At 30.9% G+C, this 27820-nt stretch overlaps 3 protein-coding genes across 5 annotated transcripts; 1 reads left to right on the top strand and 2 right to left on the bottom strand.

The window, feature by feature from the left end:
* Positions 1 to 930: 930 nt before the first annotated feature.
* On the bottom strand, positions 931 to 7771 carry LOC133692541 (phosphatidylinositol/phosphatidylcholine transfer protein SFH9). The gene is made up of 15 exons (XM_062113575.1): positions 7499 to 7771; positions 7296 to 7336; positions 6851 to 7169; positions 6580 to 6679; positions 5993 to 6259; positions 5807 to 5884; positions 5596 to 5697; positions 5463 to 5512; positions 5272 to 5371; positions 5034 to 5123; positions 4859 to 4951; positions 3182 to 3260; positions 2054 to 2448; positions 1868 to 1942; positions 931 to 1435 (listed from the first exon to the last, which is right to left on the bottom strand). Exons 1-15 carry the CDS (start codon positions 7513 to 7515, stop codon positions 1379 to 1381), a joined length of 1863 nt encoding a protein of 620 aa, XP_061969559.1. The 5' UTR covers positions 7516 to 7771; the 3' UTR covers positions 931 to 1378.
* A 10832-nt stretch (positions 7772 to 18603) lies between these two features.
* Positions 18604 to 22982, bottom strand: LOC133692068 (myosin-binding protein 7-like). Of its 3 annotated transcripts, none has more exons than XM_062112748.1 (4): positions 22844 to 22982; positions 21948 to 22621; positions 20298 to 21676; positions 18604 to 18871 (listed from the first exon to the last, which is right to left on the bottom strand). In XM_062112748.1, exons 2-4 carry the CDS (start codon positions 22600 to 22602, stop codon positions 18812 to 18814), a joined length of 2094 nt encoding a protein of 697 aa, XP_061968732.1. In that variant the 5' UTR covers positions 22603 to 22621; positions 22844 to 22982; the 3' UTR covers positions 18604 to 18811. The 3 variants fall into 3 exon arrangements, with proteins under 3 accessions (XP_061968732.1, XP_061968733.1, XP_061968731.1); XM_062112749.1 differs by having other exon boundaries at positions 21948 to 22607; positions 22844 to 22956; XM_062112747.1 differs by having other exon boundaries at positions 21948 to 22740; positions 22844 to 22938.
* Positions 22983 to 25938: 2956 nt separating this feature from the next.
* LOC133691773 (uncharacterized) lies at positions 25939 to 26441 on the top strand. The gene is made up of 2 exons (XM_062112365.1): positions 25939 to 26122; positions 26209 to 26441. Exons 1-2 carry the CDS (start codon positions 25939 to 25941, stop codon positions 26439 to 26441), a joined length of 417 nt encoding a protein of 138 aa, XP_061968349.1.
* The last annotated feature ends 1379 nt before the right edge of the window (positions 26442 to 27820 follow it).

Genomic DNA, 27820 nt, shown 5'->3' with positions numbered 1-27820 from the left:
AAACCCTCTTGGGTCCGGATATGGACCCAGCCCCCAACCCCTTTGGGTCCGGACTCCGACCCCACCCCACCCCAACCCCAGCCCATTTTAGATTCAGACAGGGAAGGACCCAAACCCAAACCCCCTTAGGTCTGCACCCAACCCCAACCAATTTTGGATCCGGGCACGGAAGGACCCAAATCCCCTTGGGTCACGACACTGACCCATTCTGAACCCCCTTGGGTCAAACACGAACCCACCACCTTACCCTATTGAGTCAGGCCACGGAAGGAACCAAACCCCAACCCATTGGATCCAGACACAACTCCAAACCTGACTCGCTTGGGTCCAGCCAAAGACCCCAGCAGTCCCAACCCCCTTGGGTTCGACCACAACTCCTTTGGTTCGGCGTCCTAACCTAATTCTCTTGAGTCCGCCTTATAACCCAATTTCTTAGGATCTTATATTTTTTTGATATTTTTATAAAAATAAAAGGTTGTCCCGCGACAGTGCGCGAGCATGTCACCTCATATTAACTATTGTTAGATCATAGATGAGAGAAGTACTTTTTAGAATTCACTTTGGAGAAAAAAACACAAAATATATAAAATTTATAATTCATAAAAAGATAATAAAAATATTTTTATAAATTTCTCTTGGGTCAAAAAAATAACTAATATTATATGACTAATTAGTAATTACTCTCTCCCCTAATCATAAATACGTTTTGCAAACAAATATTACACCGAAGAAATAGAAAATAAATATTCGTGCTCAAATATCAAAAGGGTATTCCAGCCCCAATTCACAACAAACAAACAAAATAAAAAACAGCCCGCCACACATGGGCGATTGTTTGGATCGATTCTGGAAGTGAACAACATTATCAGGAGCAACAGTTCATTTCCTATCGAAAGCAGTCACAGCACAACGTTTCAATGGCACCACAAGTTCATGTCAAAAAGGTATAATGGTATTTCGAAATTGCCTCGGGGTAAAATTTCTGTAATACATCCATCTTGCCTCTATTTCCAAAATGAGTGTTCAATATTAAATGTAATTGAGTAATGAGTAATCTACCGTATCAACTTGAGGAAACGAAGAAATAATGTTTTCATGCTATGTACAGAAAAAAAAAACATGAGGAGAATTGTACAGGTGCGAGGGTGTCGGCAAACCTATCTGAAAGAATTTGATATCTTCATGGCTGGGTGAAGAGCAGCGTTCTGTTTCTGTGGAGGGTAAAACCCATGGACAGACAGAGATGAGGTGATGTATTGCAGAGACTCCATTTGAATTCGCTGAGGTAATTCGTACCTAGCAGTCACTGTATTCTCTTGAGAATCATCAAGCATTGCATCATAATTATCAGTAAACTTCACTTTTCAACAAAATGACGCTATCTTTCTGGAGGAAAGTACTTGCAATTTCTTGGCCAACAAGAGTTTGCTGCTCCCTGCAGTTGTCGAATCATTATTTTGTAAGCATGCATATCTTGTCTGACAAGCCTTGCATTGGACGAGATTATCGGCTGCTCATAATACGAGCAATAAAAATAAAGACTAGCAAAACAATTATAAAACTTGTGTCTGTACAAAGTAGGAAACCTTTGACATGAAAGGGATATTCATCCATTGTGAGGATAGTGAAGACGTGGACAAGTGTGCTGATACAAGAACTATGTTCTCTCAGTTCTTTTATGTTGATTCATTTATTTTTATAAATGATATTTCCTTTTATCCCTTATGGCATTTCAACTCGCTATCAGTACAACTTCTTGAATACACAGGGCTCTGAAATAATTACCCTAAGAGACAGTCATTATGATAGTTAAAGCTGAGTGAAAGAAACAGTGTTGAATCTTGTCTTGTGAATTTGAAAAACTTACAGCTAAGCTGTTCCCCTTTAGACTCTCCAGTGATTCTGCGAGCTCCACTTGTCTCGATGCAGTTGCGAGTAGTGCCTGCAAAATAAAAGCTACAGATTTTTAGTCTACAAAGAACAATGAAGACAATTTCTGGAAGTGCTACAAAATTCAGAACTGAACCTATTTCCTTACACAAGGATAACTTACTTTCTTTGTCTTCTGTAGATCATGCTCTATAGATTTAATGCGACTCAATGACTCAAGAAGCATGTCCTCTTTCTCAGGAGGAATTCTGGTTGGCTTGCTACCTAGCTCATTAACCATTGTTTCTAAATTTTGCAGTCTCTGCCAGCACGGATGAAGTGGTTCTTCTTTTATTTCCTGCAAAACACCTTGCACTTGAGAACTTGAATCTTCCAATAGTGAGTCGCGCTGGTTTTGCAGTTGACTGTCTCTTTGTGATGAAAGAGCTCTCCCTATCCCTGGGAGTTTAAGATACATCCATAGTAACAAGTTGAGCACAAACTGCACCAAAAGGCTTGCTGTTTGAGGAATAAATTTCTTCAGCAGCATTCTTGGAGTAACATCATTAGCTGAATCATCTGAAAGAAATTACCACATCATGAATTTATAGATGCAGAAGCTAAGTTTATAGTTATTACACCAAGCATCGTCGCTCATGAGCAGCTTTTCTGTTGAGAGAGGAAAAGACAATAACGAAACCCAATGTACAAAAAATTGGTAACTATGCAACAAAAGAACAATTTCAACAAATCAAACAGCAAAGAAACACGTCTCTTAGTCTCTTACAGGTCGATCTATTTCAAATTGAAAAAACAATTTAGACCTTTAAGTACTGAGAAATGTTGTCCGGCTAGTCTTTGAATGCACAAATAAACAATTAATGCAATGCTTGAAGCCTTCCTGCTTTTTGTCACATGAAATACAACAAAAAATTGCCATCATCCTTCGTGCTGATTTTTTTTATTTTTTACTGAAAAGTGAGATATAATTTTGTTAGAGTTCAAATGATAAAAGTGAGCCCGAGACGTCACCCTCTTGTGTAAGGGTACCACTGAATTACAAGCCCATCAGTGCTAATTTAATTAAGATACGGAGTCATTTAACAAATGAGCAGAGATGTACAAGATCTGGGTCCGATACCACTACTATAAAGCATTTGAAACCTATTATCTGATGAGCAGGCATCAGGTACCACTTGAAAAAAGAAAATCCAGATTGCAATTTCATCATGAACTAGATCATTTGATGTGAAACAGCCACCTTAATAATGATACAAAGTTGAACTAAAAGGAAAATTGTCAAGTCACCTACTCATTGAACTAGTATCTTTGACTCTGGTAGCATTGTTTTCAACCAAGCTGTGGACAGAAGCAGAATCACCCATCCTTCCCTAGTACAACATAGGAGCAAGTAGGAGTTATAATTACACGTCAATATAATTGCTCAGTGGGGTACTGAAATTCAGTGAGCCCAATAAATTCATTCATCCTAAAGGCATAGTATATCACAGTATTCTACTGTACTGATATATTATTCAATCAAACATTCAAACGGAACTGGAATAAATTATCATTCAAATCTAATGATCAAACCTGTCCCATATTCCAGTGCAGATAGCACATACTTAATTCCTCATTTTATAGAAAAATCTTGTGAAAACAACGGTATGATCTTTGGTTTTGTACCTTTAACATTCCACAACACTGGAAGGTATTTTACAAATTTGGCATTAAACAATACAAATCATTTTGACTGCCTCTGCTTAAAAATTTGTTTTGAATTCAAATTGTGCAAGCTCTGCATGTGAATTATTTGAAATTTGTAAAGAAATAATACAAAAATTTGCAATAGAAAAACTTATTATATGAGTGATTGTCCTAGCATTCAATTTTTGTATGCAATAGTTTTAAAGTGCAAAAAGTGTTGTGATGCTTCTTTTAGCTGATGTAAAATCTTTATTTTTGCCTAAATATATGTGAAAACTTCAAACCATCTTTTAACAAAACCTATGATGACAAATACTCAAATTCACAACAAAACAATGACAATTCATATTGTAATCTAACGGCACCACAATGAAGATGCAGAGAAACATGTTCCAGTTTGTGTGCACAAGAGTGATGGTCAAAAAAATATGTCATATGAGAAAAAGGTCTATTTAACATAAAACAAAACACACATTTACATAGAAAACTAACAAGTTAATTTTTTTATTTAAAATATAAGTGAAATACATTCAGGTCTCTATGAAAAAATAAATGAATTTGATTGTAACAAGAACTAATTCAATTGTAACAAGAACTAATTTTTATAAGAGATTATTGCATGGCAAGCAGAAAAGCAATTACTAAAAGGGTGCTTCTATTGCCTAATTATATTATGTTTTATGTCCGGAAGTATTAATAAATGGCATTATCCCATGTATACACATATTAGTAGTGGGGTTATTTAAGTATTAAAAAACGTTATCAAGGGCAGAACATAGTCATTCAAAAGTTTTTAAAATGATGGTGCCTTTATATATAGTTATGGATGATAGGTATTTTTGCAACTTGTCACACAACTTCCAAAACTTGTTGATTTTAACATATGAAAGAAATTTTAACTTCACAAAAAGAAGAAAATTCAAAACCATGCATTAAAAGGGATAGTTATGTTAAACATGATCGCAGATCAGACAAATCTGTGGAAACCCATTTATGAAAGAGTCAAAATTTAGTTATCCTTTAGTATGCCCTATATTATTTTTCAGTTCCTTCAGCATTTCTTTATCCTTTTCCCTCTTTCGCTTGCAAACAATGTGAAATTAAAATAAGAGATGATCATTTACTAGAAAGTACATTTAAATTTATTAGTAAACTATAAAGCTTGGGGAATAACCAATAGATGACATCAACCAAAAAATTATATTAAGAATCAATCCAATATGGCTGGAGTTAAAAGAGAAACCAGAAGAAATCAGAAAAAAAGGAACTCCTGAAAACATACTTCATCTGAAAGTGGCAATGGTTGAATGAAGTCAGAGGCATTTGGCCTTGTGTCCGAGCATGAATCAGCAGAGCAGATTTCACTTCTTGAAACCTGCATAATGAATAGCATATTTAATACACAAGTAAAAGATAGCTAAAGAAAACTGAAAGTCATTTATTATCCTGAAACTGACCTTGGAAGCAAACAACTTGATTTCAAAATCGTCTTCATCAAAAGAACTATTCATTTTTCTCAAATATATTGCTTCTCCAGCATGTACCAACTGCAAGACAAAGATTCCAATCACACAAGTTTCTAGAACATAAATAGATGGTATAACATCGCAATGGTTTTGAAGTTTATGATTCCCAAACATGAACAGTCACATAAGATCCTTGCTATTTTATGCTTGATACTGAAAAGGATCGTACTTTCATTATTTCTGGATCCTTCCACGGGCCCTTGTCGGATCTTAGGCAACCACCTTCATTTGGGCATGAGCAGGTTCCACCAAGAAATTCAGGAAGTTGGCTGTTTTACAAGAAAATGCCAAAGTTTAGAGTTATAAAGCTTATAAATCATCTGTATTCTGACTGCAAAAGCAGGATGACATATACCAAACCTTGAGTCTATAACTTCCAACAACTTATTTTGGAACTTGTTGCCTAGAACCTGTGGACCAGATAAGGATGATTTTAATTAGTCTACACAGGTTGCTAGAGTAATAAAAAAAATATATATCAAAAGTCTTGTACATTTATCTTCGCAGTAGTCTTCGGGTCAAGAAAGCCTTTTGCTGTGTTCCATAGCAGTTTGAATCCACTACCAGCGTTAACAATGAACATCTGATGTAGTGTCTGTTGGAAATGAGTTAGCAAAAAAAAAAAAAACATTCAGCAAATGAAAGAACCATTAACTCAGATAATTTTTTTCACATTAGGTTTCAATTTAACAATATTAAATCACCTCAGGATAGTTGTCACCATCAATTTTTTGCATGTGCATAACTAGATCATGAGCAACCTTGCCGAAGCTCATCCAGTTCTGGATAAATCAAATAACAAATCAAGAAAGGACAGCATGCTATATAAAGTGTTTCTTAGGTAGTAGAAAAAAAATTAAAATAGATACTTTAACAAGCTATGAATTTACCAGCCCATGGACGTCCAAAATTGTTATTGTAGAATCTATGTGCCTCTTAGCTGCTATAGAACATGCAGGGAATTTCTCAGTGAAAGCCTTCTCAAACCCCTGGACATGATATTTCAAAAATCTCTCCACTGTGGTAACTCTCATTAACTTGCTTGGTTCAATTTTGCCAGTTCTTTCAATATAAACAGGTCGACCCTCTTTGTCTACACCATGGTAACCATGAGGATAATAACTTTGAACCTCTTCATATTCATCGTATACAAAATCCTAAAAATCGCACAAACATGTTGTACATCTGTTAGAACCTTTAAGAAATAAAATTATAAATGACAACAAATCAAAATCACGGCGGCTACCATAATTTTATAATCCAGTTAAGAAGGCAAGCCCCATTTTCTTAATCTCAGTCCTGATAAAGTCTAAATGTCGAAGACCACCATGATTTTCTAATCCAATCAAGAAGGCAAGCCCCATTTTCTTAATCTCAGTCCTGATACAGTCTAAATGTCAAAGACCATTACCTCATCATCTCTAAAACATATCCTATTCAACAAAAGTAAGTGAATAACATTGCAACGAAACTTTACCTGTATTATCGAATCTACCCCGTACTCTCTTCTCCAGTTGAGCATTTCTGACCACATCAGCACCGTTTTATCAAGGTCAAATTTCCTTGCTTTCAAAAACCTGCAGATGCGCGCACATTTTGCCATGCCCAATTATTATAATAATCTAAGAATAGCACTAATCATATTACCAAAATTCATTCGAATTCTAATGCTATAAGATAAGTTAAGATTCATCTCACTAGCTTGGGTTTAAAAAATTATAATAAAAATTAAAATTAAAAGAAATTACCTCAATAAAGTGTGGTAATCATCATGTCGAGGGGGAAGAAGGTCTTTGGAGATCAACACGAGGCGAAATGCATTGACAGCCTCTTCCTCCTTTGCATCTCTAACATCATTGATAGTAATCGCAGCATACCTGCAATCAGCAACACGCTTCCCACGCTTCCTTAGCGTATGCGTGAGCTTAGTGGATGCACTCATTGCCTTTTTCCTCAAAGATCTAACCTTCTTCCTTCTCTGATGCTGCTGCTGCTTCTCGTCCTCTGACGTCTCCAGATCCATTCCTTTCCCCTTGTCACTTTCTTCACTCCTCAAAATCACCTCCCCTGAAATCACACCATATCACACTCGCATTGTCAAGATTAACCGAATCTCTCCCTTGCTTTCACCTCAATTTTCATAGCAGTAAAAAAGATTCTCCATAAAGAAAACGCAACGCATGGATTTCTCACCTGTCATTTCCTTTACTATTCTGTTATCGGATCTGCTGGATCTGGAAGATTCCAAAATCGATAGAAATTAGGATAAACCGGAAACAGAAAAACAAAGAAAATCGGAATAAAATTTAAAAAAATCGATCAAAAACAGAATAATTGAAGTGACATTGACGCTTGAGCTTATCGCTGATCAAACATCGAAGAATAATCGAGGATACCTTCGATGAAACGGCATTAAAAAGTCGATGAAACGGCGTTCAGAGATTGCGATTTACATATATGATGGTGTGCGAGGTGCTATGCTATATACAGACGCGCGTGTTGTATATGGAAGGGAGAGGTGTGGTGGCGCTTTGAGATTTCAGGAAATGTATTTTATTTTGCCTTCCTTTTTAGTTTGTTAGTTAACACCCGAGCAAGCTAGGAAGGCGGGCTTTTCTTTTCCCTTTTGTTTTTTTTTTCTCTGTCAATTAATCGAGAATCAATGAAATTGCTTTTCCATTACGATCCCTTTCTCTCTCTGTGTACACACACACACACAAATAACTCGTTTTTTAATTAAAAAAAATCAAAATAATATTATTTTAATAAGAAATTAAATTGACCTGTTAATCTACAGGTCCACCCAGCAAATTAAATTTCAGGCTGCATCAGATCTCCAATCAAATCTTTAACCATATGTATATAAGATAATAATATTTATGGTAGGGATTATTTTTAGATCAGTTTATGTATTGATCTAGATTAATTTATTTTTTAAATATTTAAAAAATGCAATTTCCAATTTCTATGATCAAAGATAAGAACTCAACGAGTTAAAAAAAAAAACAGCATACTTTATTTTCTTTCTTTCTCTCTGGAATATAATATTACGAAATAATAGTAGTGATAATTAGGAGGAGGAAGCAGCAAGCAGCGGTCGCTTTCGGCTGAATGAGAACTAGCAGGATTGTCTTTATCAATTTGAAGGGAAGTAGCAGAGAAACAGACCCACAAACATACAGTTTGCCGTTTCCGTCAACTTAGGAACCCTGGCCTGGCGTTTGATTGTTTCTTCTCTTGGCGCTTCTGTTTAGTTGCCGTCCGTTAACGGACGGTAGTCTAGTTTTTGGAAAGAGATTGTTGGTATTTATCATTTACACATTCATTTCGGTAGCGTTGGTTGGTGATGTGGGATATAAAAGAATTATTCACTTAATACAAAAATACTTTTGGTTAAAGAGATAAAAATAGAAATATCAAAATAAATTTGTTTCTAATATAATTTTAAAATGAGATTTTATATTTCTAAAATAGAAGGTATAGAGAATATATTTTTAGAGACAATATTTATTATTATTTTTTTTCTAAAATATCCTTGTAAAAAACTCTCAACTCTAAAATTATCTAACAAAAATATGTAATAATAAAAATGATTATTATTATAGTTTTAAAATTTATCTCAGGGGTCGACTAGAGACAAAGCCTAGGTCACAGATCGGGTTGACCCAAATTAATGTAAGAATAAAAATGGTTATTGTTGTATTTTTAAAACCTAATTTGAAAATCAACATAGGGCAAGGCCCGAGTAATGAGCGAGGTTGGAAATGATTATTATCATAGTTTTAAAACTCGTTTTGAGGATTGACTTAAGACAAGGTCTAGGTCACATATCTGAAGGGTCAACCTAATATTGTCCTGAGTCAATATAAAAATAAAAACAGTTACTATCATAGTTTTAAAACTCAATTTGAGAGTCAACCTGAGATAAGATTCAGGTCACGGATCGAGAGGGTCAACCTGATCAACCTAATTTTTTAAAAAAAAATAATCAAGGCAATCTTGTTATAACTAAGAAAGAATTTTAAAAAAAATCACTTTGTCTTGTATTTTTTATATCAGGTCACCCTAGTTTTTTGACCGAATCATATTGAGTCAATTCTTCCTCTATTTTTTTAAAACTTAAACCAGTCCAAACCCCGAGTCACCTCACCAAGTCAGTTCTGGTTTTATAACTAAAATTATTATAATATTATTGATCTCAACACTCAATATAAACTAGAGTAACAAAAAATAATATCTAATTATTTTTTAAAATATACAAGTTTGATAATAGTACATATTAAGGGTATAATATATATTTTTATATTTTATTTTGTCTTGTCCATTATAACTAAACATGATATACAGACAGTCACTTTGTCTTGTACACCATTACTAAATATAATTTTGTCATTGTCTTTTTTTTTTTTATCTTGTCTCTCTTGTCTATGTATTTTATGTCTTAAGATAATAACTAAATGCTACCCTTATTTGTATATTTATTGGTATTTATTATGCACAACACATAACGTATGTCTATAAAGGAGTAGGGTTGAGATTATAGTTATAAAACTAGAATTGTGACTCATGTTACGTCATAGGACTATCAATTTGTTTTTTGTTTTTTGTTTTTTTTTTGTTTTTTTTAATGTACAACATGGATATTTAGGCAATGGTAGCATCTGTAAAGAAGCAAGAAAAACCTAATGCTCAAATTATTAACTTGACCGAATCCAATAAGATTGAGCAATGTAATAGTGTAGTTTAGACCATAGACAATGATAGCAGACGAAATGTACAAGAAATATTTGTTAACAATTAACTAAAACAAATAAGCCACCAACATCATACTCAGAAGGAAAAGAAAGAAAAGATCGTTAGAGACTCATCGTCATTTCATCGTGGATAATGCCCATCACCTGAAGACTTTGATGAGATGGTCCAAACCCCATTACAAAAAAGTGCATGACAACATTAAAAGATATCGCATAGGTCACTAGAGCAATGCCACGAGGAAAATAAACAAAAAAATGAGTGATCATCCGCCTATATTTAACCAATCAATTATATTCAGCTCGAGAATAAAACTTATTTATATAAATAAACCTAATAAAAAAATAATAAATAATAAGATACAAGAGAACCCAATCAAATAAAAAAAACAAAGGACACCAAAAAATAGAGCTCAATCTCTAATTAAATAAATACGGAAGATAAAACGGAAAAAAAAAATATTAGATTTAAAAAATATCAAACAAAACAAATAAATCCTGAGTGACCCCCCTGAACTGTGTTAATTTTCAAAACTTGCAACTTGTGAAATCCTAGACAAAAGCTTAACCAACAAGCTAAAATCCAAATAGATTAAAAGTTGAAAGACAAAATCGAGTAAAAAAAGACAATTGAAAAAACTTTACAAAGAAAAAAAATCAAAGGAATAAGGATGAAATCTAATAGGAAAGAAATCGTGGAGGGTGAAATCAGAAAAAAAAAATTCAAATAAAAAAATTATCTTAGATTATATAAATAACAATTAAAACAATGAAAATCAAATTTGATGAAATCTAATAGGAAAGAAATCATGGAGGGTGAAATCAGAAAAAAAAAATTCAAATAAAAAAATTATCTTAGATTATATAAATAACAATTAAAAGAATGAAGATTAAATTTGACAAAGTAAGGACTTGAATGAGGATGAAATTGAAATAAAATTTTAGTTTCATAAATTATTTAAGACAAAGCAAACAATAACCAGAAGAACATGGACTAAAAAAAAGAAGTTTAATGGCTAATTAGAAAAATTACAGAGCAGACGCAAAGACCGGGGAAGATAGAGGAAAGAATTGAGAAGAAAAAAATGAATGAACACTGTCGACAAACCAAACTTATCAATGCATGCATCGCTTTTCATGGAGAACACGAGACATGTCGGAAGTAACTCCATAATAGTAATTTTGGTTGAGCAAGTCGCATGAGTCATCCTAAGACAATGCATGCGCAAAACACCTCAACATATTTTCTTTAAATTAAAATACTCAAATGACCCCATCTCAACTCATTAATTATATATAAAAAAAAGAATAAGACATAAAATGCCACAAATACCCTTTAATCCAGTGGTTAAATTATTTGACATCAAGGGCATCAAGATCCTTTTATTATACAAAAAAAATTAAAATTACAGAAAGGCTGTCCATTATAGGTTAATCTTTTTTAAATTTCAAAGGTAAACATGTTGTTTTAATGTGCTAAAGTAACCTTGGGAATAAGCTAAAAAATTATTTATTTTAAAGGTAGGGATGTAAATTTACTATATAATTAAAACATATAATACATGTTTTGTCTCCAATCAATTTTAGAACACCTACATTGTTATAATGCAAAGATTATTAAACATTTGGCTAGGAGTTTTTTTTTTCTAAGGCCAAGAAAAAGAAAACACTATTCCCTTTCAAAATAAACCGCGTGTGTTTAGGTGAATAGTGTTTCCTCCTTCTCTCTTTTATTTTATTTTGGTTCGGTCTATTAGATTGATTCGACTATCTATTGATTAAGAGCATGATCCATGTTGAGTTTTACTTTGGCCTAATAGGTTAAATTAAAAAATAACTGTTATTTTAAGGGTTTTTTTTTCACTGGCTTACAACTTATTCATTTAATTCGTAACTTAGATCTTGAACCAGATTTACTCGAGCTGCTAGTTATAACTAAATTCATGGATAGTGTAATCCCGAGAGGAAGATTCAAATCCAAACTTTCCTTTATTTATTAATTATAGAAAGAGTGCATTTAAATTTTCCTTCCGCTTTTTATATATAAATATCCAATGACTTCATGATAGCTTGTTCCTCGTAGTTTATTAAAATACTCTATGCAGTGTAAAAAATAATAAAATATCTATTGACCATGTTTAATTTAATAGTATTTTGCTTTACAAAATATATTATTTTCTTCTCAATTTTTTCATCTTGTCTATTTCCTAGAAAAATAAATTGAGAAAAAAAATAAATAATTAAGTTATAAATGGACTAAAAATATACAAATTAAATATATAATTTTGAAAAAAAATAATTAATTAATTAATTTTCAATTAAAAATATATTAAAATAATATTTTTTTCAAGAAAAATACATCAATAATCAAAACTATCGGAAAGTATTGAAATTTTTTTTAAAAAAAACATGTTAAATATAAAAAAACAAGTACTTTTGAATTGACATGCAATACCCGAGTTTTTTATTTTATTTTTTATTCAGCATACCATTAAATAATTAATTTTATTTTCTCTGTGTCCTTTTGTTTTCTTCTCCAAACTCCACTGGAGAGAAACGTCTGAAGAATTTTCAAACTCAAATCCAAGTGGAACACAAGAATTGAAAGTGATAACATAACAAATTAAAAGGATCCAGAAGTCCTTTTAATTACGGTGCTTCACCCGGGACCATTCGAAGTGGTCAAGTGGCCGCATGGAGATAAACGGATGAGAGATGACTCTGGGATAATGAAACGAATCGTTTTCCAAGCGCGGATAAGGATAAATAATTGTGGTAATTAAGACTAATTATTATTCAAAACACTAATACACTAATTCTCTTAAGGTTTTATTCTGTCCATGACACATAATACTGTTAATTACCGTAGTGTTATAACTTTTTTCTCCCCTAATTATTCTTTTTTTTTTCTCTTGGTTGCGGGGGTAGGATTGTTTTTTCATCGTAACATAAAAGTATTTAGAGGATTGTGCAAAATTATTTTAGTAATTTGATTTTTAAATGCATAGTAAAATTACTAATATAATCATTTAATAAAATAATTAAAGTCTTCTGCACAATGATGTTTTTATATTTTTAAATTTTTTAGAATAGTTAAATTATCACATTATCTTTATAATTTAAATTTTTAGACTTGGCTTCAAGTGCGTAGACCACGGTTTATTTGTTAATATTGTTTAGTGATGAGGGCATTTTCATTTTTCACACAAAAAAAACAAAAAGGTTGATTGCAGGCTGCTACATTGCTTTTTGACAGTGCGTGTGGCTGGTTCTAGCGATTGTAACCATGATTCCGCTATATCATTTGATTTATCTCAGCATCTTATTTTTTTATGGATGGCACGTATATGATGATTCAATGTTATTTGACCTGAAATTGCTATTTTTCCCTTCTCTTTCTTTCTCGGATCGCGTGCTGACCATACAAAAATTGATACTAGCCCTTCAAAAAATTTTTATTCAGTCTCTTTTTTTTTATTTACATTAATTGTTTATAATTAGATTTTATTTTTTTATTTTATCCTTGATCATTTGATTTTTTAAATTTGTTTTTGAATTTGGTCCTCATTCTTTTAATTTTTATTTATTTTTTGCTTTGAATCATTTTCTTGATTGAATTTTTTTTCAATTTCACCCCTAAGCATTTATTTTCATTTATTTTTTATGATAAATTTGGTCATAATTCTTTTAATTGTTGTTTTTTTAATCCTTTTCTTAATGGGTTTGTTTTATACATTTCCATTCCTAAACATTTAATTTCATTTAATTTTTATGTCGAATTTAGTTATAATTCTTTTAATTGCAATTTTTTTTGTTCTGCATTACTTTTTTTTCTCAATTTCATCCATCAATGTTTGGTTGGTTAAGAATTTTATTTTTTTTATTTATTTTTTCAGGTTTGCTATAATGGAGTCACCATGGTCTCATGACCTGTATAATAGATATGAAGGATTAGCTCGAGTTAACTTCTGTTTTTTTTAAAACATTTTTTTAATATCATATTTGCAAGTGTTTTTTTTCTTTTTGCTTTCCTATTTACAGGGACATCCTAATTTCATGTCTTAAGTCATATGTTTGATTTGCTGACTCAAGTTGGCTGTCGAATTCGCTCGAGGCTTTTTGTTTGTTTTTTTTTTTACCTTGACAAGTTTTTAAAATTATATTTTTAAACTAACATATAATAAACTTCTTGATAGGACCCGAATCTAGGGTTTCATAGGTTATGAGCTTTTTAAGATCTAGTCATGTTTAAAATGTTTGTATGAATTTGCTTTGTTTTTACACGTGTTTTTGATTTCACCCCTTGTGGTTTCTTTAATCATTAGAATTTAGTTCTTATTCTTTTAGTTGATATTTATTTTATTTTGGATTATTTTTTTCATTAAAGTGCATTCTCTTTGGGTTTTTTCTATCAAATTTTATTCTCATTCTTTTTGTTGTTTATACATGCTTTTTTATTAATACTTTTCTGTCGATCTCATCATTCAAAATTAAATTGGGTTAGCCCTAGATAATGTTTTTTTAATTTCACCCCATCATTTTTTAATCTATAAATAACCTATCATATTACAAATAATTTTCAATTTCACCTCCTATGATTTTCTAATATTTCAAGTGTGGTCCTAATTTTTTTAATTGTATTTTTTTGTTTGTGATAATTTTTTTTTTGGATTCCATTCTTATTGAGTTTTTTCATGTCAGATTTTTAACCCTGTTTTTTTTTTGTTATTTTTTCTTGCAATTTTTTTTATTAATAGTTCTTTCAACAATTCCATCATTTAAAATTAATTTGGATGACATTTAAGCTTCTTGATCGAACTCGGATATATGATTTAACAAGTTGTCATTTTTTAGATTGGATTAGGTTTAGGATGTTTGCCCAAGTTTTCTTAGTTTTTTTTTTCAAAATGATGTTTTCTATTTTTTTTTTGAAGTTTAACTCTCTTTTTTCCCAGTTTTCCTTCGGTTAAGTTAACATTGAGTTGTTTGAGAATCCGAATAAGCTCGTGCGTGGTTTTTTTTTCATTGTTTTTTTATTGATTTATTTACTATTGTTGATTTTTTATCATAAATATTAAAATTTTTAATTTAACCAATGACTCGAGGCTTTAATTTGTTTAACCTATTACTTCTTTTACATTAAAAAATTTTTGTTTGGGCCACGGTAATACGCCAAAAACATATCTAGTAATTAACTAATTATGGTTATTATATCATCATTATCATGGTAATTATAATTATCATTAACATACCTGTTAAGTTGTATTTAAGATCATAAAAATCATACTCTTTTTTTTGAAGGATCTGAATCCTATATTTTGTGATAAAAGGAAAAATAAAATTGTATTTTCGATACATTAATTTTTTTTAATTGAGTATATACATTTTAATTTTTGTTCTTTTGAATAATTTTTTTTTAAAAATAAATTAAATATACTTGTCAAACCTTTGTTGTTTTTTTCATGACATGTCATTTATTCTTATATAATTATTAGTATTATAACTTTTATTTTATACCAATCAAGTACTTGAACATTAATCCTTTTTATTTTGAATACATTAACATTCTTTTATTATTTTAATCAAATAGTTTATTAATTTTTTTGACTAAATAACCCAAAAATGCCTTTGAAATTCGGATTAAATTGAATTTAGCTTTTGATTTTTTTTTATTTGAGTATCTCAAACTATTTTTTAATAGAAAAAATAGGTCACGCCATGAAGAAATCGTTTGGGAACGCGGTGCAAACCGTGTTCCCAAAAAATTCAATTTTGTTTTGTTAAAATTTAATATGGTTTGTATGTTTTGAATCGTTTTGATGTGCTGATGTCAAAAATAATTTTAAAAAATAAAAAAACATCATTGGCATGCATTTCGGTACGAAAAGTTATTTGAAAAGCAACCGCTACCATACTGCCAAACATACTTGAAATATGTGTTTGATATTGTAATTATAGTGTGAAAGATGAGAAAAAAAGTTAAAAGAAGGCACTTATGGTTGAAAATATTATTTAAAAAATATTTGAGAAATGATTCAGTGATACATATATTAAAATGATTATTATATTTTAAAATTTTCAAATATTTTTTAATCATTACTTTTTCATTATTAAAAAATATATCGTTTGGTATTGTTTTTTATCGACTACAAAAAAAGTTATTTTATTAGTTAAATAGTTTTTGCTTTCTGCACTAGGACTCATATATATAATATAATTGTGTTTCAAATATTGATTTTGTAGAATTTAAAATAATATATATATATATATATATATATATATATATATTATCTATGAAGACTTGTTTTCCATTTTTTTTCACAAGAAAATTCATTTCCCAACAATTTTAACTAAGCATATATTTTAAAAAAACTATAACTACAAACAATTTTTTAAAATTATAATTATAAAAATTATCACAATACCAGTTATTCATAAAAATATATAAAGTTTTTATGAGTGCCGTTGAAAAAAACAAACGGAACCCTAAATGGTTTGATTTCACCGGAGTTGGATGCCTTGGATTAAATAACTCAACAGGTACAGCAATGTTGTTGTCATGAAGCATATGCTGATGTTTGTTGGTGGTAGTTGGTTAAGAATATAATTATGAGTTTATTGACCATATGGGGACCGACATAAAGCCTATTGCTTACCTCAACAGTTACACAATGTAAAGTATTTTTTTATTTAAAAATATATTAAAATATTTTTTTAATTATTTTTTATATTAACATATTAAAAAAATAAAAAAATAATTTAAAATAAAATAAATATGAAAAAAAACACTATTTAAAATGCAATTCCAAACTGCATTTAACACATCACTCTTCAATGGATAAAAATGGTTTTGATTTCTTTTTAATAATTGTATTATTAGTGTGCGAATTTTATAAATTTTTTTAATTTGGTATATTAAATTTATTTATTTTTTATCTGGGAACACTAATTTTTTCAAAAAAAAAATCATCTGAATATTCTTGCCCACCTTCTATCATTTTATATTATTTGATGAGTTGTCTTTTGCTTTTACATTGATATTAGTACTCCGACTTTTATTCTATAATCATAATTAGTACATATTTTTAACTTTTTTTTTTCATCAATGACAATTCATCTATATAAATACTAAAAAATATCTTATAATTAATTAAAACTAGCAAATAAATTATTGATACAATTAAAACTGGCCCTTCCGTCCAAATTTCCATCATTGTGTTGGACATCTGTTTTCATCATTCAATCATTCAGTCAATCGTTTTAATTTAGTTTTTTTTATTTTTGTAGTCTTTTATAGCATATTTGTTATTTTTGTTTGGTATGATATATTAAAATTCAAGATATGTAACTAAAAAACTATTTAATTTATACTTATAAAAAAATTATTATCTTAACACAAACAATTATTATAGATAGAGAGATATTGCAATTTATCATGTTTTTTATATTTGTAAAGGATGATTCAGGATTAAACATATAATCTCAATGTCTGATAATGTTTAAATTATTTAAATTTAACGTGTTTGTCAGACTTATATTTATTCTAAGTTTTATTGACTGTTAAGTCCAGGTTCTTTGAGTTTAATATGTTTAGCAGACTTATTTTATTTAAAAATATTTTTTATATGAAAAAAATTTGACCAAAAATTAACTCATCAATTGTTATGGTTTTTTTTTCTTTTTTTTAAACAAAGGTGCTGTTTTTTTTTTTTTAGTTTTGGGTTATGTTTATATTTAATCTTTCATCAACGGGATTTGATAGACAATACGATTCGTTTTCATTAATTTATGATGACTCAAAATCAATTCTTTATTAACAACGAGTTACTGCCTAGGAAAAAAAAAACCACAGACGGATAGCTTGTCAATTTAAGCATTGTTTTGAATGGCGTATTTTATAAAATTTTATTTTTTTATTTAGAATTATTTGTTTATATATTTTTAAATTAATTTGATGTGCTAATATTAAAAATAATTTTTTAAAAATAAAAAATATTATTTTAATATATTTTTAAATTTAAAAATATTTTAAAAAACAACCATAACTATATTTTTTAATTTCCCTTATCCCTTATTTGGAGGTTTCATTATCAAATTACCATTTTTTTAAAAGAAAAAAAAATCCTAAAAACACTATGATTTAATTACGAGAACACAAAAAACACTAAAAAATTCAAAAACCACAAGGGTTATTGATCAAAATAAAAAATAAATTATTGACTATTCCCCCCCTTTTTTTTAACCCAAAACCAGATTGATTCAAAAATACCCACGCCTATTAAAACATAAAAGAATAAATGAAAAAAAAAAACATGTTTTTAATTAAAAAGCAAAAATAACTATATAAAATAAATATGTTTATAGAAAATAAATTTTTATATTTTTAAAATAGTAAATACAGGAAAACACATCCTTTTGTCTCTAATATCTTTGTCTATTCTATACTAAAAGAGTAACTTAAAGCTATCTATCGGAGAGCATAGAAAATATTCAGCAATATTATGTCATTTGGAGAATATTTTGTTATTTTCAGCAACATAATGGCTGCATTTTCTCCCTTTTCTTATTTTCTTTAAAGGGAAATGAGGAGGAGACCAATTTCACTCGAGAGCTGGCAGGAATGCTATTATTCAAGCACACACTCTTCAGGATGGTCTCCTTAATAATATTGCACGAGAATCTTTAACTAGAAGAAGGAAGACTAACTATTACAACCACTTTCAAATTCAAAGATATATTGGAGAAATCTGTTGAAAAAAATACAACCCGGAGAAATTTTGATTCACTTCAAAATTCGTCAACCAGATCAACATTATACTTTACAACAGCAAACTCTATGTACTGATAATTTTGAAAGCTAATTAAATTTACAGTTTTCAGAATACTACCAACATGGTACAGGAGAAAACCCTAAATCACGCGTGCAGATTCCCAGTTCTGGTATATATGATGCATGATTCAGGCACTTTCAAAGGCCTCCGACGACGCACTTCTGCAACTCCTTTTTTTCAAGCTCACCTGAAAATGCAAGGTGAAGTTTCAAACATGAAGTTGACAAAAAGAAAAGGAACAAAAAAGTTATGCGCTCCGACTCGGTAGAAAGATCTTAGCTGTCTGAAAGTAAAACATGTCTGAACTAATATATCATTAAAACTGACAGGGTTAATACCTCAAGTGTTAACCTCCAGAAACTGAGATCAAATCGAAAACACATCCTAGCTCAAGCAGACAAAATAACCTATGTGCTGCCATTCAACTACTGTATCTAACAGTTGTTAAAGACTAATATAAAACATATCTTGAGACATCATCGAACAACTTAAATTTTTAGGTTGAAAAAGCCTTTTGATATGATATAAGAATGACTAAACGGTTACGAATTTAAATCTTATCATCCCTATTTTACCTAACAGCTTGAGCTTTCGCTTTTTTCTCTCTCTCCTTATTGTTTGGTATTCTAACATGTATCAACTTCACCAAATGCATACGTCCATTTGTTTCCACTGATCATGACCTCTTGACCATTTTAGAATTTGACGCTAATTTCCTATATCTAGTCTCTCATGGGCATCTTAGCACACAACCAAGTGTTAATGGCACACGAAATGTCTTGCCAGCTTTCTTTCTTTCTCTACAAAAGCAGAGTGCCATTAAAAACAAGTGAGCTGCTAGTAGTAGTCCCAACCCTAGCCTCAAATAGGGCCACCTCTGATTTCTCACAACCAAGCCATTTGATTGTGTGCTTGACATTCATTCATCTTACCACGCAAAATGAAAAGGAGAAGGAAATGAAACAAGCAACAAGGAGAAGCAGAAGGAAATGAAAAGTAAAATGAAACTTCTTGTTTTTTGAAATGTTGTTTAGTCTGGTTTTAAAAGAAGCATGAAGATTTAGACTTTGAAATGCCAACAGAAGAAAAGGTCCACTCATATACTTCTGAAGTTAATGTATAAATTCCAAGCACGATGCATGGAAAGCAAATAAGAACACTGCTTGTCAAAGCCTAACACAATGGCCTGTAGCAGCCGGTCATTTCAAGTTGTTAAACGCCATCTATTAACAAAGAAATGCCATGCAGTACTCGTAAAACAGCCATTCTAAAAACCAAGATCTAAAAATCTGTGAACTCAATCCTCCTAATTTGCAGTTCTCCCTATCAGTTTTTCACCTCATGACACTTCCAGTGAGGATGATGATCTAGTTGTATGATTTTATCCTAAACTCCAAGTGATATTACAGTTTGTTTCCTCAGCAGTGTCTAACATCAATCACTAGGTTGGTGTAATTGTCATACATGACCAAAAAAAAGGAAATCAGAAAAGGAAAATTTATGACACAAGAAACAGGTATAAATGACTATAGGACTATGCCATGGGCACAAATCAAAACTCGACATATGCAGAGGAAATCTAAATAGTGGCGCGATAAAATTGTTCAGCGCACCTTAGAAGATAAAGGGGGTAAAGAAGCCTGCCGCACTGGCTCTCTCAGCTGATAAGTTTCTCGAAGCTGGCTTATTATCTCTTCCACAAGTTTCAATTGTGCATTGACCCTCTCATTGTGCTCTGCAGGGAAAGTCAATTTATCCTTTTTCTCTTGCACTGTTCGTAGCCTTTCTCTAAGCCATTCAACTTCAGAGTCAATTTTAAACCTTTCACTATTGACTGCCGATGAAGAACTCCGCTGTGAGTCGATATCCAAGGTTTTGCACTGTGAATCACCCAACCCTGGTGAACTGCTAGTGGTATCCAAATGGCTTCCACGACCATTAGGCTCAATTTCTGTCATGCTTGTTCTTGGACAATCACTCAGTTCACTAGTGGTCCAAACCTCAAAATCTGAAGGAGCGCTACTTAATGGTCCACTTTCTTTTCCACCACCCTCCTTCCAAACTGTTGTTTCATCGTCAACGACATGAACATCATAAACAGTCAATTCAGTGTCAAGCATGGGACTATGCATACAGCTTCCTACTTGATTCAAATGATTTCCGTCTTTTCCCATCTCCTCTTCCATGCCTCCGCAAGTTTGGGATACCACGCTAACATATCTTTGTGTTTTTTCTTTCCCTGCTACGCAAACAGTTTTCTGCAGCACCCCTTCTGAAGTAGATGAATCAGAAGCTGACTCCTTACACTCTGGCATCATTTCCTTCCCAAAAGCAAGAGTATGACTTTCTTCATCATTTGATGAACAAGTTGCGTTTGTTTTCACTTCCTTCTGAAAAACGGTTTTACTCTTCACCATCTGCTCTGGCAGCAGGGATAGATTCTCATCGGAATCAAATGAAAGTGAAGGCCTTTTTCCAGTACTGTTCATCTGATTGCTTTCTTCCAGCTGCTCTTTACCTGAAATGTTCATTAACTGATAAGCTTCGAGTTTCTTCTCTAGATAATGATTCTCCAGCTCCTTCCGAACAAGGATCTCTTTCAGAATATCCATCTCTTCGTCATCATAAGCAAACTTTTCTTCTATCATCCTCTGATACTGCCTCGTTTCCATTTCTATTGATGCCTTATCCTCTTGCAACCTCATGATCATGGCCATCGCCTCATCAGCTGCACTAGCAGCAGCAGCCCTCTCTTTCTCCAACTCTTGGTAAAGAGCAGCTAGCGCAGTTTTCTCTTCTTCAAGTGATTGTTCCAACATTTTGATCGCATCATTTCCAACACTGTCCGATACATCTTCAGCATTACATGCCATGTTTTTAACAAATGATGGGTCGTTTCTGATGCCTTTACCCTTGTCATACAACCCATTCAACTCAAAACTACTATGAACTCTTTTACCATGATCAATAACAATTGGACCATGTCCATCACCTAAAATGGCATTAGGCATTACCAGAAAGGTCAGTTTGCATTTCGGTGATAACTAAGAAAATCAACAAAAAATTTAAAAGAAACCTTTTTTAACTCACACTTCATCGCTATTTTTTATGACACATTGAGACTTCAACAAAAGTTGTTGTTTTAACTTTTAATTCCGAAATCAGGTAATTAAGAATCTAAAAGGTACAGCAGAATCACCAACAACTAAAGAATAATATTTAGGGAGGAAAAACAGCTCACTTAAGATGCACATTTCACTCACCCAGAAGACCATCTTCAGTTCCACTTGCAGGACCCAAGTTTCCACTGATTTGACTTCCCATTTCACCGCCGCTATCATGACTAGAGAGAGGAGCAGCTAGACCAATTGAGCGTGTGCTATTTGCAGACAAAGCAGAAAGGAATCTACCATATCCAATAGTAGCTCTCCTGCGCCTCCGGATCCCAGGCTTGTACTTTTGGTTCGTAACTTTCTTCTCCTTAGCATCATATCCACTTTCTCCACCAACACAACTCGAAAATCTTGGACCTGAAAGGGAAGTGGAGCACCCTTCTCCCTTCAATCCAATCACCCCATTTTCCCGTTTCTTATCTCTAACACCCTCCACATGCAAATCACTTGATTGATCCGCAAACCAAATCAAATCAAAAGGGAACCTACTCTTCACCAGCGCTTGGACATAATAGATTTTGCTTTTTGGCCAATCAATTAACAGTTTATGCAAACACAAATCGTTATTTTGATACCCAAAAAGGCCTGTACATGGACATGGCAGATAAAACCCAAAAGCACTCAAGAATTTCGATAAAAGAAATGCATAAGCGGATCCACAAAGCAGGACATAAGCAATGGCAAGGTCACGAAAGGCAAAGATAAGATCAGCCAAGGTCCACGAATGAACTGCCCTGAAAGCCATCCTCCCTTGAATGAAGCAACTGAGAATTACAAGCAATTCAAGAACCAAAAATCGAAACCCCAACTACAAAATTCAATCTTTTTTTTAGCCAATATAGTTGCAAATAATATCTAGCCATAATCCACCATGTGGACGAAACTACAATCAATCAAGAAATCAAACTCAAAGAGAGAAAAAAAAAAGATGAAAGCTTAATACTTAAGTATGCTGAAAAGGAAAGAAGGAGCTAGAAGTTACGTACATGTGAGATATGAAGATCAGTTGAAGACTTTGAAGTTGATCCGACCACTAAGGATCTGACAAGACAAGAATCACGGTATGGTAATTTTCCGGGAAAAAACAAAACATAAAAGGAGTACAGTAAAGTAGCAGCAGTTTTCAAGACAGATTTCCCAAGTGTGAGGGACACCTGTTTATTTTTTTTAAAAATTTTTTTTTAAAAAACTTTTAATTTTTTAAAATTATTTTAATATATTAATATTAAAAATAATTTTTAAAAATAAAAAATATTATTTTAAAATATTTTAAAATAAAATACATTTTAAAAAATAACCCAAACCACTGTCCCAACACCATATAGGTCCCGTTTGGAAACGCGGCTATGGTTGCGTTCCTAAAAAATTTTAAATTATTTTTTTGTTAAAATTTAATATGATTTGTACGTTTTGGATTGTTTTGATGTCAAAAATAATTTTTAAAAAATAAAAAAAATATTATTAACATATATTTTAACACTAAAAATTATTTAAAAAACACCCACAACTATATTGTCAAACACGCTCGATAGTCGGTTTCACTCCAGGTTGAAAAGTTATGTAAAAAAGTCGCATACTTTTGTTTGAAATGCACCCTTTGTCGATTACCATGGAAATATCTATCAATGTCGGTTTTATTAATTCATTTTTTTAATGTGATATCTTAAAATATCTTTTATATTTAAATAAGTATTTATTTTTAAATATAGATATTAAATACTGAGTTAATTTAGAAATAGAATATATCATTCATCTTTTTTTTAGAAAAAAGTTCTAGTAGTTTCAAATTTTGAAATAGGAGTTTTTAGGAAAATAAATATATTTTTTATTTTTTTATTTTCCTTTATCATTCACTATTATTAGACTTTTCTAGATTTTTTATTTGAAGGGAATATTTTATTTTTATTTTTATTTTTCAATTCAATATTAATAAAGTTTTATATATATATATATAAAGAATTGTAATAGTTTTTTTTGATAAGTGAGATTTTAATAAATAAAAATTAAATATCTAGATGTCTCTTCATAGTTACAGTATTTCTAGTCTTTCAAGATTTTAACTTATAATAAACTATTTTTTTTTCTCGTATTATGAATTAGTATCAAAGTTTAATGATTCACTATGATTTTTGTTATGTGTTACCAAATCACCATGGTTGGAGATTATAAATAATGTATTTTAGAGGCCAATTATTTTTAGTGATTAGTTACTATATATTATTAATTATTGAAAAATTCTAATGGTGAAAACCAGAATTAGATGACCCGCACAAATGTTTTATAGATTCACAATGACATGGTTACGCATAAAATAAGCACTGATTTTCTAACCAAGAAGGTTTTGCTGGGAGAAAAGTTTTTTGTAAAATAGAAGTTTTTTCCATTATCCAATGCTAGAATTGTCCCTGTATAAAAAGAGATAATTTAAACATTATTTTTATTTAAAATCAAAATACGTAACTTTTAAAAGAATATAACTCTGTTTAAAATGATACAACTTAATTTCAAATAGATTTTTAAACAAATTCAACTATTAAAATACAACTTTTCATTTACTCGAATATTATTTTTCTATTCAGCATTATTACATTTTTTTAGTTTTCCTATTTGGAAAAAATAATTTTTTTTTTATTTTTCTATTTAATATCAATAAGGTTTTCTAATTTTTTCTATATAAAAAGTTATAACAATTTTTTGACCAGTGAAATTTAGATAGATAAAATTAAATATTTTAAATATCTTCTTATATTTAGTGTTTTTGTCTTTAAAAATTTTAACATGTAATTAATAAACCCAAACAATTATCTTTCACTCCCAATTAGGTCATATTTGTTTTTACGTTTTAAAAATATTTTTTAAAAAAATTAAATTTTTATTATTTTTTTATTTGTTTCAAATTATGTTTTTTTGGTGTTTTTAAATTATTTTAATGCGTTTATATTAAAAATAATTTTTTTAAAATAAAAAAAATATTATTTTAATAAATTTCTAAATAAAAATAATTTGAAAAACAATTACAGTTACACTTCTAAGTAACCACGGTCCTAAACAAAAATAATGATAAATGTAAATAACTTGGAAATTAGAGAAATTTATATTGATGAGATGAAGGAGCGATACATATTTTTGTATATTAAGGTTTTGCATCAAGCAATCAATTATATTTATTCAAGATTATTATATACTTTAGTATGCAAATTTTTTATTTTTTCTATTTGTTAGGGCTGTGAAAAAGCAGAGAAGATTAAGTCAATATGAGTTTTTTATTTATTGACAAGTAGTCTTTTATTTTTATTTTTCTTAATTTGAATAAATTTTTATTATTATCCTGTTATCTTAATTTTAATTTTATTTAAATTTGTACAAATATTGAATACATAAAAATGCTAAATGGACACTTGTTAGCTTTTAAAATTAGAAACACTTAATTGATATAAATACTTAATTAAAAATAAAGTGAAATATTCAAGCATAATTATTTTGTACATTAGCATGCTAATATGTAAATCAAGTGGTCACGCGGCTCACGCCAACATGTATAATGGATAAAATTTAACAATATTTATTTATTTATTAAATAAAAAAATTGCACATTCAAATAGATAAAAAAAGAACAAATAAAAAAAACTTAAAAAATAAAAAATTTCACACATTATACAAAAACCCAACCTAACCTCTGTATTTAAAGAGAATTTTACTACATAATTGATTTCCCTTCTTTTCTTTTCCCTCCCCCGCCATAACTTTTCTCTCAAATATATCAAAGAATTCATCTCTATCTAAACTTAATCTTTTGAATTCCAAGAAGGGTTTGAAGAAATAAGTAAGTATCATGACTCCCTTTTCTGTTGTTTTTGAATGGTGATTAAACATCATATCTTCAGTAGCTTTTGAATTGGTGAATATTCAGTACATGGATGATAACATGTGGGTTAAAAACAATCTGAATCGATTCACAAGAATGTTAATAGATTATGGTACTTTACTGCAGGATATGCTAGTCCCCAGGCATCTGGGAGGGAGACATTGTTGTGTTTATCTTCCCTGGGTTGTGACTGGGGACTTCAATGGCTATTCGATAATGTCAGAGAAAAGGGGTGGTTGGTTTCAGATGAGGAGGGATCAGAAGTTTATAGGCAACATTGACAGATGCGAGCTGCTTGATTTGGGTTTTAAAGGATCTCCACACTTTCAGAGAAGAGTTCATGGGGCTATAATTTCTACTCAAGTCCGTTTAGATCGTGCATTGGCCAACGCAGAATGGCGTTGATATGTATCTGCTATATATCCATCATCTTCCTAGAACCGGCCACTCGGATCATAACTTCATTAATTCTCCTTTGCCTTACAGGTTATGTCCCCCCTAGGGGTCTAGGCCATTCCATTTTCAAGCTGCATGAACGTTGCATGAAGAGTTTGAAGCTGTGGCGGCCAATTCATGGAGAAATTAACTTTGATTCTTCCCTCATGGATGCTCTCTCTAATATGGCTAGACAAGCTCAAATTCTTAACAGAGATGTCTTTGGTAATATTTTCGGAAGTATACGACGAATTCTTGCTCGTGTACAAGGAATTCAGAAGTAAGGGACTCTGATTTCCTTTCTCACCTTGAGGAAGAACTTACCACAGAATATCAGAATATTTTGACACAGGAGGTTTCAGAAATTCAGGGTTCAATGGCTTCAACTTGGAGAAATTTTTGCTCAACTTTTTCATGCCAGCACTGCTAATCGAAGACATTAACATAACAGGATTGAGAAATCGAAACCTGAAGACGGCTCTTGGACTGATGATCCTGTTTTGTTATAACAATAACATTACTATGCCTTTTCCTCAGTTTCCAAATCATCCTCTCTATTTCACGGATCAAGGGGCTAAGTATTATTGGAACCAGTCACTGCTTCTGAAGTTCTAGCTGCTGTAAAGTCTATGAAACCTTATAAAACTCCCTGACCAGATGGATCCTAGACAATAGTCTTTCGAGCTGGTTCCTGCCCTTCAAACCTAACTGAGACATTCCTTTCCCTTATTCTCAAGGAGGATGTCCCTGCATGTAAAAAGCAGTTTAGACCTGTTAGTCTTTGTAACGTCAGCTACAAAATTCTCACTGAAGTGCTGGAGGAACCTACCAGAATTCTCACTATGCCTTTTCTTGGATTTCAATTTATCCTTGTTCTTCATGAATATGTATACGAGGCTTTTCATGTGTCTAACTACAACATATCAGTATCCAACTAATATCCTTCAAAATGCTCTCTATTATAAATCCTTTTCAAGGTAATTTTTTTGCTGGCCGTTCTGCTCATGATAATATTGCCATGGCACAATAGCTTATGCACTCCATTCGCAACTCAAAGAAGAGACATGGCAACTTAGCTATCAGAATTAATTTGGCTAAGGCATATGATAGGGTGGTTGGAGTATCTTGCGTGAAACCTTGTCTGATTTTGGGTTCCCTTCCAGCATTATTCATCGTATTATCTTGTCTTGTGTCTCAGGATCTTTTATTTATATATATCATATCCAAATTTTTATTCAATATGTCTTGGTTTGCTACGAATATTTTTTCACATAAATAAAGAATTATGATTATGGAAGATATTTAAATTTTATGTGATTTATAATTATTCTAGTTAAATGAAAAATGACATGGAAAAATATGATATCATAAGAATTTTTCTCTTTTTTAGTAAAAAAGTCTTCAAATCACCTTATATTAATTATGAAAAATAAATTAGCTAGCAGGTTTGAGTGATGAGATACTTTGGCATTTTATCAATTTTTTTTTCCTTTTCTTAATTCTGCATTTTGTTAAAGTTTTAAAATATATCCAAAAATTTTGTTTGCCAAGAAGACAAGATTCTCTATTACTCGAGGATCTTCAATAATTTTATGTTTTTGGCGAGAACTTGGAAGGAACTTTTCAAGCACAGAATATCCCTATTTATTATTCTCTCTTTGAC

The sequence above is a fragment of the Populus nigra genome, chromosome 4, assembly GCF_951802175.1.
Source record: "Populus nigra chromosome 4, ddPopNigr1.1, whole genome shotgun sequence".
NCBI classification, from domain to species: Eukaryota; Viridiplantae; Streptophyta; class Magnoliopsida; order Malpighiales; family Salicaceae; genus Populus; species Populus nigra.
The sequence above is the reverse complement of the archived record's forward strand: the minus strand, read 5'-3'. Positions and strand labels throughout refer to the sequence as shown.